The sequence below is a fragment of the Poecilia latipinna genome, unplaced genomic scaffold (genome assembly GCF_001443285.1).
Source record: "Poecilia latipinna isolate Pla-1442-1.1 unplaced genomic scaffold, P_latipinna-1.0 Scaffold3824, whole genome shotgun sequence".
Lineage (NCBI taxonomy): Eukaryota > Metazoa > Chordata > Actinopteri > Cyprinodontiformes > Poeciliidae > Poecilia > Poecilia latipinna.
Window position 1 is genome coordinate 4,720 of NW_015116440.1, and position 19,064 is coordinate 23,783.

The following is a 19,064-nucleotide window of genomic DNA, read 5'->3' on the forward strand; positions in this document are numbered from 1 at the left end:
TATCCGCTCTGACACTCAGCAGGCTCTCCAGACTCCTGGCAGATCTAGTATAAATGTGCTGGTGTGGCTGCCAGAGATAAAAAGAAAAAAAAAAAACTTATCTCATGATTGTAACAAACTGTAAAATGCTGAAGGGGCAGCGCAAATCTGAAGGGCCTTACTGTAAGTTTAATTTATTTGGTGATGGAGAAAACCATCATTAGATGATTCATGCAGTCGAGCTTATTACAATGGTGGCTATATGGCTATATTTATTTTTTACTTGCAATATGTCAGAACACATATTAAATAAATAAATTAATTTTGTGTTTAGATTTGCATGGATCAAATGTTTTGACCGATAACCATTAACCATTATTACAAACAAAGCTAATGTAATGTTAAAATATGTTAAATTGAACATTTTATTTTTGTTATTTCTATAGCTGATAACAAATGACATATATTGTAACGCTGCAAGCTACACAATAAACTAATTGCATACATTTTCTCAATTATAATGGCTCATACCACGCAGCCATTCCCTCCTTCTTTGCAGAACTAATTGGAATGCCCTATTCCTTAGAAACTTAGGGTTAAAGGTTAAGAGATAAAATGGTATTCGGCTAAAGAGTAGCAAACGCTGACACTAGGGAAAAACAGCACCCTATGACAAACAAATGCGTGTCATGCAGAGTTGATAAGATGCTAGAAATTGTGTTGCTTAAACTAAAACATTAAAAATGAACGAACAAACGAATAAAAACATATTAAAATATGCCGTAGTGCAGTTCTTGAGCTGAAACAGGAGGTTCAATATTTTTGGACAAATTTAGTGTGTTGACAAGGCAATTCCTGTTTCGCAGACTAATGGAGTTGAACCATCAGATGAAGGAAGCATTCTCAGTGAGAGAGTAGAAGAAAGTGGTGTGAAGATTCATGTTTACCCCAAAATGTTCTCAGCTTCCTGTTGTTTATATCTGGAAAATATCAGGCGAAGAACGATAACGCGTTAAGCCAAAGGAACGGGTGCAATATGACTATTTCAGCAAAAGCTGCTCTTAGTGGCATTGGGTTCAAGCCAAAAGTCATTCACCAAATGATTTTTGGTGAATACGGATTTCAAAAGTGAGACACTGAAGCGATGAAGTGATTGTATATGCAGGGTACCAGCTGCTTGTCATGAGACCCGTTTCTGTTTGGGAGCAGCCATGTGAGCGCTCTTGTGAGGTGTCTGCTGCTGCAAGGGAAGGACGAGGCCGAAACTGTCAGGAGGAAAGTTGTCTGGAAAGCACTTCAGGGCTGACTCTGATTAGGCTCTTCAGTAGTTTTTATTAAAAATGTAGCTAAATAGGCATAAAATACTTACATCTTTATTTAGATTTTATATGAACCCAAGACTCTATTTGACACCCTGTTTCCATTTATTCTGACCCTGATCCCTGTTTTAAAAACCAGATCGTTTTTCTGAAATATGACAGATTATGACCCCCCCCCGATCTAACCAAAATGACCAATCAACTAAATTCTTAGTTGACTGCTCTGTTTCTTCATCTGGAAGCAGTTGTGCTCTGAATCGAGCCGACATTATTATATTTACTGACAGAGGTGAAAAGCTGTAGTTTAGTTAAACAGGCCCAATCAGCCAAGCAGTAACCTGATCCCGTCTTCTCATTCTCTTTATGACCACTCCCCTACTCTTGCATGTGGAGACATGGTAACTATGGCGATTAGCTCACACCTAACGTCTAATGGGATATGGTTTTAAAGCTATATGACAGGTGCATAAAGCTATATCGGTGTTATATGTGAGTACGATTAGCCTATGGCTGTGTTATATATGCCTATAATCTGCTGAGAAGGCATTTCCTCAGGTGTGTTTGAACAGGAAGCATCTGCTCCAGTTCCTGCTGTGTATTCTGTTTGGAGCTCAGTTTGCTGATGCAGGGATCACCGTTCGGGCTGCTGCCTCTTCCAGGCCAGCTCACATCTGCAGCAGCACACACAAGAACGGATAAAATCGAAGCTTCGGCTCTTCCTGACCCAACCCACAGCTGCATCCAGCTTCCTCCATCTTCTTACCTCCATTATTATCATCTTTGTTTTCCTCCCCGTCTTGTGATTGAGACGGGGGTTTTTCACAGCTTAAAATGTCTCTATTATGTTCGCTTTGGCCTGGTCGGAGTTGGCAAATTGATGCCATAAAGAGGAAGTTGTCAGATTTTTATTTTTATATTTTTTTGGAGGGATTACCGAAGCAGGATGGGATTAAAGCTGTGCTGGTTGCAGTGGTGGGGGGAGGGATGATTGCGTTTTGGAGGAGGAGGGAGCGCATGGTGTGGGGGTGCAGGGATGCTCAGCCTCTAAACGTCACTTAAAATACCAGCCTGGCTCTGTTTTATCTGATGGAAAAGCTCCATGCTGACACTCCACTCTTGCTGCCACCCACTCTAGCTCTTGTTTATTCAAGCATAATTGCATCTTGACACAGCATGTGATGGAAACATGTCACCCAAATGTTTTTATTCATGATGATTCTGATTGTTCAGAAAAACACTGCTTCTGGTAGCCTGACATGAGGAGATGGAAGCCCTGCATAAATATTTCTGTGTACTTGCTCCTCTGCAGGAGTCGGGGAGTGCAGAGGATGACCGCCGCTCCCAGCCCAGGAGGTGAGAACATTCCCCGTTTGATCAGGTCACTGGGTGGAAATGGTCCGGTTTCTGGAGGAACATCCTGTTAAAAAGCTGCCAGTGCATGCAGACACCACTAGGGGGAGACTGCACATCAGCATTAATGTGTTGTTTTTTTTTCTTCTTCTTTTTAAGGGTTTCAGTGCATTATTACTATCATTGTTATTTAATTGTAGTTTTATAATCCACTTATAGATCAAGTTTAATTTTAGTTATTCAAGACCACAATGTTGCATTCGGGGTGTATCAAATGATGTGTCAATCAATTACACACTTTGATCGGGGATAACATTATGCCCTCTTTGCTGTGGAATCCTTTAGACACCTGAATGTGCAGCGGATCCTTTAAATCCTGTAGGGTTTCAAGTTGGGACCGCCGTCGATCGAGCCCTTTATTCCAGCTTGGTTTTGGTTGAGATCGGTGAACATTGGAGGCCAACTCACAACTTCAAACTTGTGTTAACACAAGTAACTACGCAAACCATGCCTGGGTTATTTCTGCATTGTGTCAGAGCGCATTGTCCTCCTCAGAGACGCCATCACAGAAATCTGCTTCCACCCTGACCGGTGTATGGCTATGCAGACTCTATCCTACACCAGTGGTAGTTTCCCCTGTCTGTTGGATCGAACAACACCGGCCAGTCCTCACTGCCCTTGTGCATTACTTATCCTTGACCCGGCTGCTGGTCAATGTCTTACTTTCAGGAGACACTGACCAATGGTCAGATCAGAAACATCCCACAACGCTGTAGCTTTGGAGATGTTCAATTCACATATTAGTAGTTATATTGTTCTTTCTGATCAGATTTACATGGTTCAATTTTAGGGAAATGCAACCAAATGTGTTTCTGTTTTCATAATCTGAACTCGGTGTGTTTATTATGTCTATATTTAGAACAAAATTTGCAAGAGTTTCGTAAAGCATGATTTTCATGTCATATTTGTGCCAAAGGAACAGCGGGACCTTAGTTTCTGTTACTTGTGCAAAGACAAATGATGCCTTTGTATGCATCTTTTGTAAATATTTGGTTGGCCTACCAACGTCATGGCCTGTGGTTGATTTGCATAATGCAGCCTGACAGTTGTGGCAGAGTTGATTTGCTTTTGACGTACGCAGCTAGATGGTCATAAAAGACTAGGATGTCAACACTGTTGTTCCTTTGTTTTGTTGCCCTTGGTGGCTCTGATGTTGCAGGGTCACTGCCCTCTTTAGATCTGTTTAGATGTTACTTTGAAAAATGTTTTTTTTTTTTTTTTTTTTTTTTGCTCAACATCTATTTGGTGGTTTTTGTGCAAATGTGATATTTTTCAGAAATGCCCAGGTTTATCATGGTTCCTGATCGCCCTGGAGTTGGTGCTTTGGGAGATTCTAGCAACAGTCATTAAAGAGGGAGTGGAACATGAAAGGCGCTGCAGCCTATCCTGGACTTTGTAAGGGTCTTTTGTTGACTGAGCTAACGGCTGAAGTGCTGTCTTCATAATCTAGATTTATCTTTTCACTGTATCCTGCTTTCATAGGTACTAACTTATTTATTTTTACTGTAGTTATCACTCTAGACACTGTTGAATATAGCATACTATAAGACAGTAAAACTCTAAAATGCTGAACTCAGTTTAACATCTTGGTTGTGAAGGCCTTCAGGTTAAAAAAAAATGGTTTGTGGACAAAGTTTCTGTCCAGTCAGCAGGTTGTAAACAACAAACTGAACTAAACAAATTACAGCAGCTTTCTTCAAAAATCCAGCAAGCTGCAGAAAAATGTATTTCAAGACTGCTGTGAGTCCAGACTCTGCAAGATTTAGTGCTATGAGTTTAACTAAGACAGAAACAGACATGTTTGATTATTATTATTTTTTTTTACTATTAATTGGTTTTTTATCCTTCTCGAGTTAGAACTGTTTACAGTAAAGAACATGAGTGAAATGCATTAGTAAGGAGCCTGCTGAGGCTCCCTTTGCCTTGCATGCTGGAAGGAGAGGTTTCAGTCACATGCTCTGTCATACCTCAGAGTTAATGTACACTAACTGTCAGAGCTGGGAAGTGTTCATTCTGCACGCATGCATCAGACTGACGAAGGAATGATATTCAGCACCATTGGGAATTTACTCCCTATACAATGCAGAGATGTAGGAGAAAAACTGTTCAGATAACTGGAGTTTTCTCCTGCTGTATGAAGTGCTGCATATAAAGCCTCTCCACCCGGTGCTGTACACTGCAGATTAGCTGGCTTAAAAAAAAAAAGAGAGAGATTGCTACACTGTTTTTCTGGCTGAGAAGAAGTGGTAAGTTAGCATTCTGCTGGGAAAAGCTCAGGCAATCACGGTGGAGGTAAAAGTTCATAATGTAGTTCATCACCATTGCACCTTAGTCTACTTTTGCTCTATAGCAAACAAAGAAGGAAACGGTCTGATACTCTGAATGGATATTAGTGTGTATGCTATATATTGCTTTTCTAATCCTAAAACTGTAATAATAATTTTTAATAGGTTATTCTATGTTTTCTTAACTCTTGTATAAATATCGGGAGAAAAAACACAGTGAGCATTGTTTTCATACCGCCCCATGCATTTACACAAACACACACATTTATTTTGATTAATATAGAAGTTTAGATCCATGCAAAAACATTTCAGTTTTTAGATTTTATTTGCCAGCAATATTCTTCTAAGGGTAAGAACTGATACAAATTGACACGTTTGTTAAAGAAGTGTATTATCTGTAGTGCATAATATACTGTAGAACTCAATGTGGGATTATTGCTGATATAACTCCTTTCTTTAACATGCCCTGATAGACATTAGAACCCCATATGGTCTCAATTATCGGTTGAACTCATACCTTTGGCGAGTGTATTCAAGCCCTCTCACACACGCACGTACACACGAAACACACAAGGCCCCCACTTCACACTGTAAAGTATTTTACAATTTGGCTCAGTTACCCGGCTCCACATTTCAGATTCACTTTAGCGAAGAGCAGGGTGCAGCCAGAGGTCTTGCTGTGTGACCTCTGATGTGTATTACATGAGAACTTGGGTCCAATTAGCTGTGCAGGCCCCACCTCGCATCGATGGTGCATGCCAGTAGGGCCCGCTGAGACCAGGGGGGACCTTCCCCCTGCAGTGCAGAGTTGTTGTTTTTTTGCCTCTTTTTCTCTCTCTCTTACCCAGGCAGCTACTGAGTGACTCTTGCACTGCCTGTCTTTGTGTCAATGTCTCTTTTGCACACAGACGCACTCAAACAGCTGTCTCTCTGCCCCCCTGCACCACGCCTCTGAAGTATAGTGTTGCTGCAGTGCAATAATGAATCTCTCTCTCACTCACACACACACACATGTAGAGACATATACTTCTGCTGCCTCAGGGCTAATACTGTCAAGGACAGAGTTGGCAAAAAGGTGTTTTTTTATTCAATGTGCTGCAACCATTTTCTTTTTGCTGAGTAAACATTTAAATGAACAGTGAAAGCAGTGAATCGAGTTTTTCTGAATCCTCACCTTCCTGAGGATAAACTGCTGCAGGAATGTGCCCAAAACACATCAGATTGTCTGTTTGTATTTGAATGCTGGGATTTCCTGAAAATTACCTTTTCAAATGTTTGTGTGTATGCATATTTATGACCCTTTAGCATTGCAACAATAAAAAAAGGCCACTTATTAAGATTTTTTTTTTTTACGGCTAAGTAAAGTAGCTAATGTGATTTCTAAGATTTACACAGAAATAATTTATTGGCTCATTTGTCAGGTTTACTTGCCTAAAAAAATACTTTAAATATTGCAGTTGCCATCTACTGCAGCAATGTGTGGGGTGATCTGATATCTCACGCATGAATTGCATCAGTAATGTCTAACTTGTTTAGTAAACAGTTCCTAAGGTGATATGTAAGCCAAAAATACAGGCTCCTCCAAGCTCCACCTTGTCTATTAGCCTTCCCTCACCCTGGGTGTCCATTGTGTCCATGCTGTGCAGCATTTCACATCATCATATTGTTTGATTAGTTCTGTTTGCCCACAGCAATAATCAGGGTTTGTTTGAGATATTTAGCCCGAAGCATCAAGAGGCTCTACAGCAAACAAACCTGATTCATTGTGACTGCACTTAGTCATAGGTACTTGCCTAACAAGTCTTTGTATTGTTCTGTATCCATGTTATGGGAGTCGTCCAGCAGCTCCAGTGCCAGGTGCGCACAGGCAGAGCAGGTTAGTCGGGCCAAGAGTTTAAAGTGGCTGCTGCCAGAACAAGAAGAGCAAGCAGCACTAACGATCACTCCGACAGAGGAAAGCTTCTTAAACACAGGCTGCTCCTGTGCGGACATGCCTGTTTGGGTTTAAAGGTTTTTCTCTGTCATTTGCAGCTTTCTGTCTTCCTTTAGTACACCTGCTGTTTAACACGGAGCCCTCCCGCCATTATTGTCCACACTGGCAGTTTTGCATTAAGCGGATGCGGTTAGACTAGCATGGATTGCATTTGCACAACATGTCGATTTAATTGGAATGGGTCCAGCACCTTGCAAAAGTATTCATATCCCTTGATTTTTTTTTCTCCCCCTCTGTAACCATGAACCTCACTGTATTTTGCAGGAATAATAGCCATAAGCCTGTGGTTTTGTATATTTAAAGACTGAAAAATTTGCTCTTATTTCTTTGAAACATAGGCTAATCTGTGTCAGATCGAGTGCTGTTTGTTAATATCAGTTTCAAATCTTGTTAGTCTGTTGAAGTCTGACTGTATGTTTAGTGACATTCTGCTAGAACAGAGGTGGGAAATCCTGGTCCGGCCGGTGTCCTGCAACTCTTAGATGTCTCCCTGGTCCAACACACTTCAATGAAATAGCTGAATCACCTCCTAAGTGCAATTGAGTTCTCCAGAGTCCTGCTAAGGACTTCATTATTTGACTCAGGTGAGTTGAAGTAGAGATGGATCTAAAACTTGCAGGATACCAGCCCTCGAGGCCTGGATTTGGCCCCCTATCAGGTTTCCTTCCATTTTGCCACCAACTTTACCCAGTTTCACTTTCCCTGCTGAATTAATCACAGCCACGACTTTCTCCCATATGTCCCTAATGTTCCCCATCAGGCCTCTGAAGCCTTCACAGATGAGCTGTATTTACACTTGTGATAAAATCACACACAGGTTCACTTTGATTAAACCACAGAAGCCAGCTCAGCTCTACCTTCCTCCTGTGGTCCCAAAACCTGCATGCTAGCTTAATTGGTTAAGTTGCATGCTTGTTTCTCCTTTGTGTTTCTATGATGTCCTGTGATGGCCTCTCCAGAGTGTAGTCACAGTGACCCTGCGAGGTAAGCTGGTGTGTAGACAGTTAGTGGATGAATGGTGTCTGAGCGAGGCCCTGTCCACACAGACACAATTTCAGGTGTATCCACAAAAGTATTTGTCGTTTATTGACCTTCCTTTTGTTTTGTGTTTTTTTTTTTCCAACTAGTGAGTCTTTTTCATCTGGCCGCCTTGAGAGCTTATTGGTTCTCCAAGGTTAAGAGCCCACATCACAAGTGGGTGGGATAAGTAGCTGGTAAATATTTAAACTGAATGTGTTGCAGTCTAAGCTATTGTGTGGTTTGTTTTTCATCTCCTGGACTCATTTTATGAGCATTTGAAATCATAATTGCTGTTTCAGCACTTTTTTTTTATCACAGCACCTTAAAAACCTTTTGTAGTTTAGATTATGAATCTTTCTAAATGAAAGGGGAGTGTGTTTATAGTATAACATGGTGCCAACAGTAGCTTATCTTCAGCTCGGGGGTTATGCTAAACATCTGGCATCAATCACGGACTTATCAAGCAGCAGAATGCTGGAGATTCCACACACACACACACACACACACACACACACACACGCACGCACGCATACATGCACCCACACGCACACACAGGTTGACCTGAATGCCTCTGCCCATTCCCTGGAAGTGACAAAAGGGAAACACGCTGCGAAAGGCGGTTGTGCAACTGGCCTGAGGCTCAGCTAAACACCACAGCACGCTCTCATGTTACGAGTCCTCAGAAAAATAAGTTTCCACTGTGCTGGTAAATTTGATGACACTAAACAAGACCGCATGACAAGAACACTTAATGTCTGTTTGCATGTTCAGCCCGCTGCTTGAACACGCAAGCAGACCCAATGTGTGACAGAAGCAAAGCGCAGCAGGTGTAGCTGCGTTTGTTTTATCTGTGGCGTGAGAACACCAGGACATTGTTACAAGTTGATTTAATATTTTTTCTAAAATATTTATGCTAGTGCATCATGGAAACATTTTTAATGATTATAGCACTATTGTTAGTTGGTGTTTATCTGACTTCGATGGAAGTAATAAAGTCAGTGAATAATCCCGCCCTTTAATCTTATAGTAGCATTTTATAATGAAGGATTCTGTCATTTATTATTTTGGTGTTGTAAAGTAACTTCCTGGTCATGACAAAATCGCTTTGTGCTATTACCTGTATCAACAATGCATCATCATATCTAGGTGTAATTTCCACCTCTAGTTATAAGTCATGTAGAAAACAAAACGTCAGTGGCTACTGGAAAAGTCGCACTGAGTAAAATTAGAAACTTGTGTTAAAGTAAGAAGGCAAAAACACAATTGTTCATTGACCCAGACCTCACAGAAAACTATAACAGCATCCTGGAAAGCACCAACTCCTGAGCCAAAGTTTTTTTTTTTTTTTTTTTTTTTCTGTAGATCAGAAAACTGTTAGCATTCCTAACAGTGATCCATTTCATTGGGTCAGACTTATGGTGGATAACTTCTCCGATGGATTATTTTCAAACTTGAGCTTCTCCCTCAGTGTTCTGACGCCCAGCTCCACCAGCTAGTCAACAGGTCGTCTGCTGCAGGTGGTTTTGGTTTACAGATTAGGACACTTGGCACACATTGGTGTGAAAATAATGAAGGCTGGGGTTTTACTGTGTTTTCATATTACTGTCAGCTTACATAAAACCACACATGCTGGCACGCCTGTGGAAAATAAAATGTCGAATTGGCCATAAAAGGAGACCAAACATTACATCTCATGGAGTATCTCAGTTTATAAGTGAGACAACTATGATGTAGGGGTCTATTGGTCCAAGAGACTTCCTCCAACCCCAGTTCTTCTTCTCTTCGTCCAGGATTGCACATGCTCACTGCTGCAGTGGCTCAATAAGTTGAGTCTGTTTCTCATTTGTTCTCTTCCCTTATGTAACTAAACCACAAGGTTTGTGTGTTATGGGAAATGGGTGGAGGGACAATTGAAGTCTGACTGCAACCTCTAAAAACCCCATGTGGATTTAATTCACTATATTACATTATCACAATTATAATTACACCCCAAATTGACTCCCCCTGTTACCAAGGCACTCGATCAGCTGATTGACTGTTGGTAACATCATAAAGGATTTGTACTTAATCAATAGCTAACATACCCCTTATTATTATTTTTTTAACTTTTGTTTGAAGTACGGTCTTTCCAAAGGAGGGATGTTTTTTTTTTCAAATCTGAAAAGTGTGGTGTGCACTTGTATTTATCCCATTTACTCTGATATTCCTCAATAAAATTTAGATTCAACTTATTCATTTGGAAGAGTCTGTCAGGGTTATGTTAGCAAGGAATATACCAAAATTTTAACATCCCACTGAGCATTTTTCCAATCCATCATCAGAAAATAAAAATATAAACACAGGATTTTGGCAAAGTTTTTCGAAGAGCCAGTTCTGCCCCTGCCCCTGTTAAATAAACATTTTCTGTAGTTGCAAAACTTACTTGATTCATTAGGGGAAAAAAGGTATAACTTCTTTTTTTTTTCAAGATTCCTTAAAATGTAGCTTTATTGTAAAGTTTCTAACATTTGTAATTTTAAGATTTTTCAATGAGTACTTCCCATATTTATGAAAGTAATATAAAGGCTTGCTGAAAAACTAAAGCACCTAGTTTGCAGCTGAAAAACAAATAGCATAATAAAAACTTGTAAGGATTAGTATCAATCTGTTGTAGAATTTTGCATTCAAAAACTGTTGTGTTTATAATTTAAGCCTTTATAAAAAAAAAATGTAATCATTTACGCTTAAAGTTAATGAAAGACATGGTATTCGAGCCGACATCAGGGGTTTACGAAACAAAAATGATAAACGAAAACTGTTAGAGCCTATAAGAGATTGCAATAAATTCAGACCTACAATAAAATGGTTTAAAATAAAATGTGTTTGTGTGAATGGCCAAAGTCAAAGTCCTGAACCCAAAGCACTCCAGTCATTTGACACTTTAATGAACTATAGATCAGCAACAATGTGACATGTGGTAAACTAAAACTACCCAAATTATTTTCTCCAAAGTATTTCTGATAAGAACACAGTGAATCAAAGAGGAGGAACTAGACGGTATAATAAATCTCGAGCGTAAGCAACAGCCTTGCGATTGTTTTGTGAAGAGCTGTTTTGCTTTATCAGTTGTCCATGCTGAGTTCCTGTGCTGCTGGGTGTGGGCGGGGCTTCCTCCTTCGTCTCCTCATTGGCTCCTCGTTTTTCCCAAAAGCACATGGGCGATGCTCCGCCTCCTTTCTGACTTCTCCACTGAGAGTAGAGTCAACCAAGTCATATGTCTCAGTACTGTATACGGTGACGGAGTTTCTGATGTAACAGAAATGAAGTATGTCGACAAAACGCCACAGGAGTCAGTCTAATATTGGACTTTTTTTGGAAATGATGGACAACCAGACTCAACTTTCGGCGACAGGGAGACACAGCGCAACATATAGTTTCCCTATTTAATTTATTGCAACAGAGTTTACGGCTTTTCTTTTCTTTTTCTTTTTTTTTTCTTTTCCGGTACTGGTTTCGGGGAAGATTTCGCCACTTTTTCACAAGAAAACTCCACTCGCTTGAACTCTTTGGTTGTGGGAGCACATGACTGTGAAAGAGGAGCAGAAGCTTTTCCTCCAACCGAGAGCACCTGACGCCTCTTCTCCTCCTCTCCTTCACCCGACCCTCCACCCTCCAGCCACCGACATGACCCTCGGAACGATGTCCGGCTCTGAGAGCTCTTCGGCGGTCAGCTTCTGCTCCTGCTGCGGGGCGAAGATGGTGCCCTACTTTAACGACGACGCCGTGGTGTCCAAAAATCAAATCAACCAGTTGTAAGTTCAATCAGAGGCAAATCATCCCCTATAGTTGGAATGCGGTCAAGTTAAATGAATTAAATGAAACTGGACAATTAGTTGTTCAGTGTACTACTTAGATTTAAATCAATTTAGATTTGGATAGTTTTAAAGTGAAGGCTGACTTTTTTCCCTTATTAATTTTGACACAATGAGCTGTTGCATATAACAGTTTTGCAATATGAGAGCAGACCATTTCCTGATGATGTAGTAGCCTTTACTCATCCCTGAGCTTCCTTTTGACCTAACAAAGACATATTGGTGCTCTCCAGGTCCAATGAATCATCCAACCTGTTGAAGGAATTCAAACACACTTAATAAAAGGATGTTTCATGACTAATTCTGTACTTTTTATAAGCAGTCATCATCTGATTGCCACATCAAGAGATTATCAAGGGCATTTTCTGCCCCCATCTCTTTGTTTGTCTTTGGGTGGAGGATATCGTTTGATCTTGAAACTTGCAATAGTTGTTAAGTGGAGATTAATGCCCAGTCTTGCTCAACCTGTGACTCACTGTTTGATAATGTGTTGTGGAGACTAAAATCATCTGGAGAGCATGTCACTCAGTGAAATCCTAATAGACTAAAGTCACAGACTTGAACATTTGAAACTACTTTGGCTCTGTAATAGAGCAGCTGTAGGCTTATCTCCAGTCCTGCTGTGTCTGCAGAGGTCAGTGTTTGTTTTTGTTGGAGATATGTAAGAAATGATTTAGTTGATTTGTACATGTGGTCTGCCCTTCAGAACAGATCAAAGGCTAGCATGTTCCAACATTTCCAAACACTCCTGCAGTGCTGGCTCTGATAAGCCTCACAAACTTGGAGAACCACAAATGAAGAAATCGGTAAAAAAAATATTGGTGTGGCAGTTTTTTATCAGCACAAACTCGTTTCAGGTGTATTGTATGGGGCTTTCAGTAGCCTTTTGCTGTTACTTTCATGGAATCGATGCGACGCAATCGTGTGTCACAGTGGCATTGTTTTTCAGCTGTTTAACTCGTGATGTTGTGGTGTGGTGGTTGAGAAAATTGGACATTTAGCGTTTATTGGGCCTGCAACCGGCTTTTAGGGAAACTTCTTTTTCTCTAAATGCGAGTTTGATTAAGGTCGGTTTATGGGAAGACGCTGGAGCAAGACACGCCATGTACTGGCAGTCACATGTTTGCAAAGCAGCAGCAGATGTGAGAATTTAAAGTGCGCTTGTTCCAAATATGCTGTTTTGTTTTTACGTCAGAAATACTTTACGTTGCACTTTGATATGCGTTTTTGTTTAAAAGTTAGTGACGGTTTTGCGAAATGGAGTCTACGCTCTGTCCACCTGCTGCAGTTCTCACCTGTTCTATATTCCTTACTTAATCTACTGGAATAAAAGCACTTAAGTTGCATGCTCAGCTTAGGAAACTGAGCATGCAAGTTTCCTAAACCTAATAACTCAGGTTTTGAGTAATGACGTACTCAAAACCTGAGTTATTAGGTGGAATAATGTTCAAGCAGCACCTTTATTGGTAATTACAATCCCAGGGTCTGCCCCTGGAGTTAAGTGTTACCTGTGATTCCTTTGCATCCGGAGTGTCAGTATTATCCTGCCAATTTTAGAAAATACCCATGAAACCTTTCTTCCGCTTCACCTGTGGGGTTGTGTTATTGTGCGCAGCTTCCAAGGTAAACGGAAAAGCCGTAGTGAGGAAGTTCAGAAAATATTCTGAGGAATTTCAGCCACTGCTTAAAAGGTACCAGTGCTTGCTCCTCCTTGTCAGTTCCTGCAGCGCGTGTGACGCATCACAGGCTGCAGGGTCTGCGGACATTTTAGGTTTTCTGATTTTCTTCACCGTGTCGAGCAAAAATCAGTGTTTGTGTTGCAAGTCAACAGTTAATGGAAGCTATTTTTAGTTTGACCTGGTTTGACAACTCTCTCTTTATCACCCTCCTGTACCCACTTCTCTCCATCTCCTGTTGGTATTTAACTAGTTTGTTTTTGTTTATTTTCAGTCCTCCTTTTTTAGTTACGTGGACAATATACAGTTTTATTTATTTGTCTTCCAGTCATAGTGGTTGTTGCATATTCTCCATTAGGCAGGCACCTCTTGTGTTCGCTATGGGTTGTATTTGCCTCGGGTTCAAACTCACAAGGCCACAGCAGGGCCTGCCACCGTATAGAGCCAGGCCCTATATATATCCCGCTCTCTCCTCTACACAGTGACTAATATGGGCAGGAGCAGGAGGAGGGGGTCACCCAGTTATCTGCCCACTATGCGGTGTGGTCCTTACATAGTGAGGATTGTGTCTGGCCGTTGCCCTAACAAGCCTGCCGCCTCACTTCGGTCCAGAGCCGGGGTTGGTTAAAAGCCAAACGCATGACCCGCCCATTCTGGACTGACTGGTCTTCTTTCTTTATCCTTCACCCTGGAAAGCCTGCTGCTCCTTTACACACTGCATATGTGGAGAGCATTTTTAATGAACTTGGTGCCCTCTTCCCATCCCCTGGAGCAGGGGACCATGGGATATTCTCGCATTGGGAAAAAAAAAAATTACTTTATGGCTAAAACTAACAATTATTTTAGTAAATGATTATTCTATTAATTGATCAGATAGAGAAGAGAGCACATTCTGCAGATTTACCACTTAAGCCTTTTTTTTAACAGTGTTGGAACACATAGAAAGAGGCAAATACATATTTCAATTCCTTTTTTAAATAAACACCAGGTGACGCTAAACTTATGCAACTTGAGGAGTTTTGTGTAGAATATGTTTGCAGACAGTTTTTTTTTTTCTAAAATGCATAATGTAATTCTTTAAAGACTCCAACATGTAGATTTGCTGTACAGTTTATTATTTCTGCTGAGTATGTTTTTTTTTTAATGTCCTTTTTTTTGAGGCTGTATGCTTAAGTTAATGATGAATCAATTACTAAATTAGTTACTGATTATTTCAACAAACAATTCATAACAGTTAATCGTGATATATTTCCAAACAGACCAATTGATATTTTTGTAAGTCTAATAAATATGTATTGCATTTCTTTCAGCCAGCTGGCCAACAGTGAGCAACAACATATAGAGGGGGACTTTTTAGCTTTAACTTTTTTTTTTTTTTCTTTGAGCCTTGAAACTGCAAGTTTTAAATAACTATCAAACTTTTATCCTTAATTTGGGTTGTGGGTACATAATTCAGTCCCACTTGTATGAAAGTGGAGTTGGACACTGTTTACAGAAGTTATGCTAGTAATCCGCATTTATCAAACAGGCTATTGTTCTTTATCTTTGTGCCATCTCCTCGTGTCCACACAGTCAAATTCATGTTCCTCTCAGTCTGCAGCATGAAAACAATCTCAGTGCTGAAGTGCATCAGTGCGCCTCCACTGCTGTGTCACAGAGAGGCCTCTCTGTACAGTAAGGCGACTGCTCTGATGAATACAGTCCATCAATAGCTGGGACTTTTAAAGGACTGCTCTATTTTTAACCCTTCATTCGAGAGTCTGTCACAGCCGTCACTTCTCCGAGCATCCAGCTTACGTTTCGCTTTCCCTGTTTCTTTCTGCAGGTGTAAAAGCGTATGTATGCGTCTCCATGGGAGATTTTCAGGGAGAGCAGGAGTGTTGCATTACAAATGACATTGCCCCGTAGCCCAGTTTATGCGTGGCCGACGCCAAGTACAGTACATTAGTCAGGAGCGGGACCGCAGCGGGAGATGATACAGTAGGGGCAGGAAAAGGACGGAAGATAAAAAGTGGGACAAACTTGCAGGAAGTAAAGGAAAATATGTGAGAGAGAAGAGAGAGAGGAAACAGCTGGGTCAAGGGTGGGTGGGTTATGGGAAATGAGCTCAGCACAAAGCTGTGGTTTTGTTTGCGCTCCCATGTGTCTGTTGTCTCCAGATTATCACCAAACTCAGGAAGGTTTACTGGATGGAAGAGAAATGAAGTGGATGTCAGGAAGTGGAATTGACTACATCACCATTCTTATTTAACATTTTTTTTTAAAGTGACATAAACCTGACGGCTTGAATGTGGTTCATTGAGTGCATCATCGCAGCCAAAGGCTAAATGCTTTATTCATCACTGTGGTTTACTGTCGCATAAATCCTCCTAAACACGTCACAAGAAGCACGTCAAATATCTTTACTTGATGTCGTCACCTGCAGCCGATGACACCTGCTGAATTGCGCTTTACGCATGTGTGGTCTCATTAGTTCCTACACCCGGAGGCTACGAAACCAATGTTTTTTGTTTTTTATTCCAAGTGGAACCGGTCTGTCTGCTCCATGAATCAGATTGTGCTCTTGGTCCAGTAGCAAGTAGTACGGAGAGAGAGCTGCAGGGTAAACTCTAATTGCATTTGACGTGTTGAAAATGTCGTCATCGCTGGTTGAGTCGCTAGAATATTCAGCAAATAACTGGAAAGGAAGTTTGTTTCTAGTCAAATCAAGTTTATTTGTGTTGCACATTTCAGCAACAAGACAGTTCCAAGTGCTTTACATCATAAAACCATAATACAGTTACAATTATGAAACAAGAAATTGACGTTGCATTTTGTCCAAAATCGTCAAGTTTCTGTAAAAACGATGACAGTTTAGCTGGTTAGCGTGGACGAGTATCTGTGCATAGAATCAGAACGGCAGCTTCTCGTTATGGAATCCGTTTGAAACTCCAAAGAAGTCTATATTGTAAAGACGGTTCCATCCATCACTTTCGCTGAGGTAAAGCTAGAATGCCAGGAATGCTGCGTCTGCCGGCCAGATTGTAATGCCTTACTCCACATCTCTAATGCAGGATTGTTGGTCCCGTATATACCGTAAGCACGAAAAGGCCTGTTTTCTAGGTGTTATGAGGTGACTCATGCATTCCCAACATGCTGTTTTAAGTTTAGTGTAAAACCCTGACCTCACTCCATGATGTGTCCTTCTCAGCGAAGTGACCCTCAGTCACACTTAATAAGATTAGAGAAGAACCAAGCCCGTTTTCATTCAGGCCCGCTCTTATCTTGTGGAGGAGGAGCTCTCTCTCTTGCACCATCTTCCCTCTTGGACCCCTGCTCTCCTCCCAGTCTTCCTCCCCGTCCCTCCCTACTGGCAGCTGTTAGCGCCGTTAGACTCTGTCAGTGTAATCCAGCTGTGCGGAGGAGCAGGGAACATTGTGTTCCGAGTTCACGTTGGGGCTCGGGTCTTGTTTTGCCAGCATCGGCGTGACGATGCTGGGGTTTTGGGAGGCACGGCCCACAGGGCTGAATGGCGCATTGTCACCCGTGACAAAACCGGCCCTATTACCGGTCCAAAGCCCACGCTTGTGTCTTTTTGTGAAGCGAGGGACTGCATGTGCGGAGGATTACAAACATGGTGATCTTTAATGGTCACTTAAGTTCCACCTCAGATTTGTAATGTGATTAGATCGAGTGGCGTTTCAGCTTCCTGTCTGCGTCTCATTTTTCTTCGTTCTGTTCTGTTCCAGCATCAGTGAGAGTTTCCTCACAGTGAAAGGTGCAGCCCTCTTCCTCCCCAGGGGGAAAAGCCCCACGTCCAACTCTGCACCTCGTATCAGCCAGCGCAGGAACAAGCATACGGGTACAGACTTGTGCGCACACACACACACACATCTCCAACACACACATGAAACACAGCTGCAGTTTCTTCAGATAACTGAACTCATTTGAAAGAGTTTACATTCAAATATTTTCTGCTAGTTGTGTGTGGCAGGGTTCATAAGTGTGCTTGAAATCCTTGAAAATACTTGAGTTTCAATGAGATGTTTTCAAGGTTTGGAAAGTTCTTGATTTCTGTATAAGGTCCTTGTAAGTGCTTGATATTCAAGCTGCACAGTCTTGTAATAAAGTGCAGTCTAATGTTTGGTTTTAACTTTAAACAGCGTTTTACAAACTTGGTCTTTTTAATCAGATATTTTTGTACCCCTAATAAAAATGCATATTTCTCCTCACTGTCTGAAGTTGAGTCAGACTAAATTCTTCTTGCTTTAGGTTTTCAAATGTAAATTTGTGTAAAATTAATTAAATTATTTTTGAAAATTAATATAATTTTAATCATTTCCAACAGTGTTTCTATTTGCTAAAAGCTAGAAAACAAAATACTTTTCAAGAGATCTTTTGTAACTTTATTTGTATATTGTGTTTAAGCATTTAAATTGTTTCTGCCTAGAAATAGACTAATATGGAGGAGACTCTCTTATGAATTCCTTCCTCAGAGGAACTGACACATTGCCATGGGTTTTATGTTTCTCTTTGTTTTCTAATCCTTGGATTAGCATCCAAAATAAACTGAAACCAAAGCTAATTGTCTAAAACTTTCTTTTTCTCCATCCTGCAGGCGACCTCCAGAAACATCTTCAGACCATGTTCACTGTGCTGCGGCCTGAGGACACCATCCGACTGGTCAGTAACACGCCACCTCAAACCACCTCAAAACCAAACATCCCGGCACTGCGGCAGGCTGACAGTACGATCAGTCGCAGCGTACGTCAGTGTCGGGTTTCACTTCTTTGTTGGCTGCCATAAAGAACTGAAACTTGGCTTTGGGTGTAAACCAAACGCAAGAAAAGACAATGCTTGGAGAAAACAGGGGTAGTACATCTACTCGTCCTTCACGCTGTAGCGGGGGATTAAAAGATGGCACAAACCTTGTAGTGAAGTTTACAATGCGCCTCTAAGCCAGTGCTGTGTATGAAATCAAAACAAAACAAGTCGTTTCTCACGTCTTGGTTACTGTTTTCCATCTGTCCTCGCAGGCAGTGCGTCTGGAGAGCGCCTACCCTCAGGTGACCCGCTACATGGTGGTGGTCTCCACCAACGGCAGGCAGGATACAGAGGAGAGCATCGTGCTCGGCATAGACTTCATCTCCTCGGATAGGTCAGCACCATGGCAACAGTATACCACTATGGTTTTAGTGTTAGGACAACAGCTCAGCAGAGACTTCAGCTCGTTTCGAGGGTGCAGCTCTGTTTTCCATCCCTCTGTGCTTCTTTACATTGGACTTTCCTCCTGTACCCATAAAGCACCAGTTTTCAGTCATAAATGTGCTGCTGCCCATCATACTAACCAGTGATGTGTTTATTGATGTCTCCCTGCAGCTGCTGCACGGTGGGGCTGGTTTTACCTCTGTGGAGCGACACTCTGATTCACTTGGACGGAGACGGGTAAGTCGCCACACCTACGCCATGCTTCCTGTCGCTGCCAACCCCCCCCCCCCCCCCCCCCCCCTCCTCCCTAAGAGCGGGTTTTTTTTTTCTGGCCTTTCTTTAGA

At 41.4% G+C, this 19,064-nt stretch overlaps 1 protein-coding gene across 2 annotated transcripts in view; it reads left to right on the plus strand.

The window, feature by feature from the left end:
• Positions 1-19,064, plus strand: part of LOC106941721 (protein phosphatase Slingshot homolog 2-like) — a 34,644-nt gene that overhangs the window by 4,008 nt on the left and 11,572 nt on the right. Inside the window, exons 2-6 of one of the 2 annotated variants that reach the window (XM_015024822.1) lie at positions 2,608-2,651; positions 17,262-17,374; positions 18,131-18,195; positions 18,549-18,670; positions 18,892-18,957. In XM_015024822.1, coding sequence (XP_014880308.1) covers positions 2,608-2,651; positions 17,262-17,374; positions 18,131-18,195; positions 18,549-18,670; positions 18,892-18,957 — 410 coding nt within the window. Of the gene's footprint in view, positions 1-2,607; positions 2,652-11,196; positions 11,798-17,261; positions 17,375-18,130; positions 18,196-18,548; positions 18,671-18,891; positions 18,958-19,064 lie in introns of those variants that run through there. The other variant, XM_015024821.1, reaches the window with a different exon arrangement.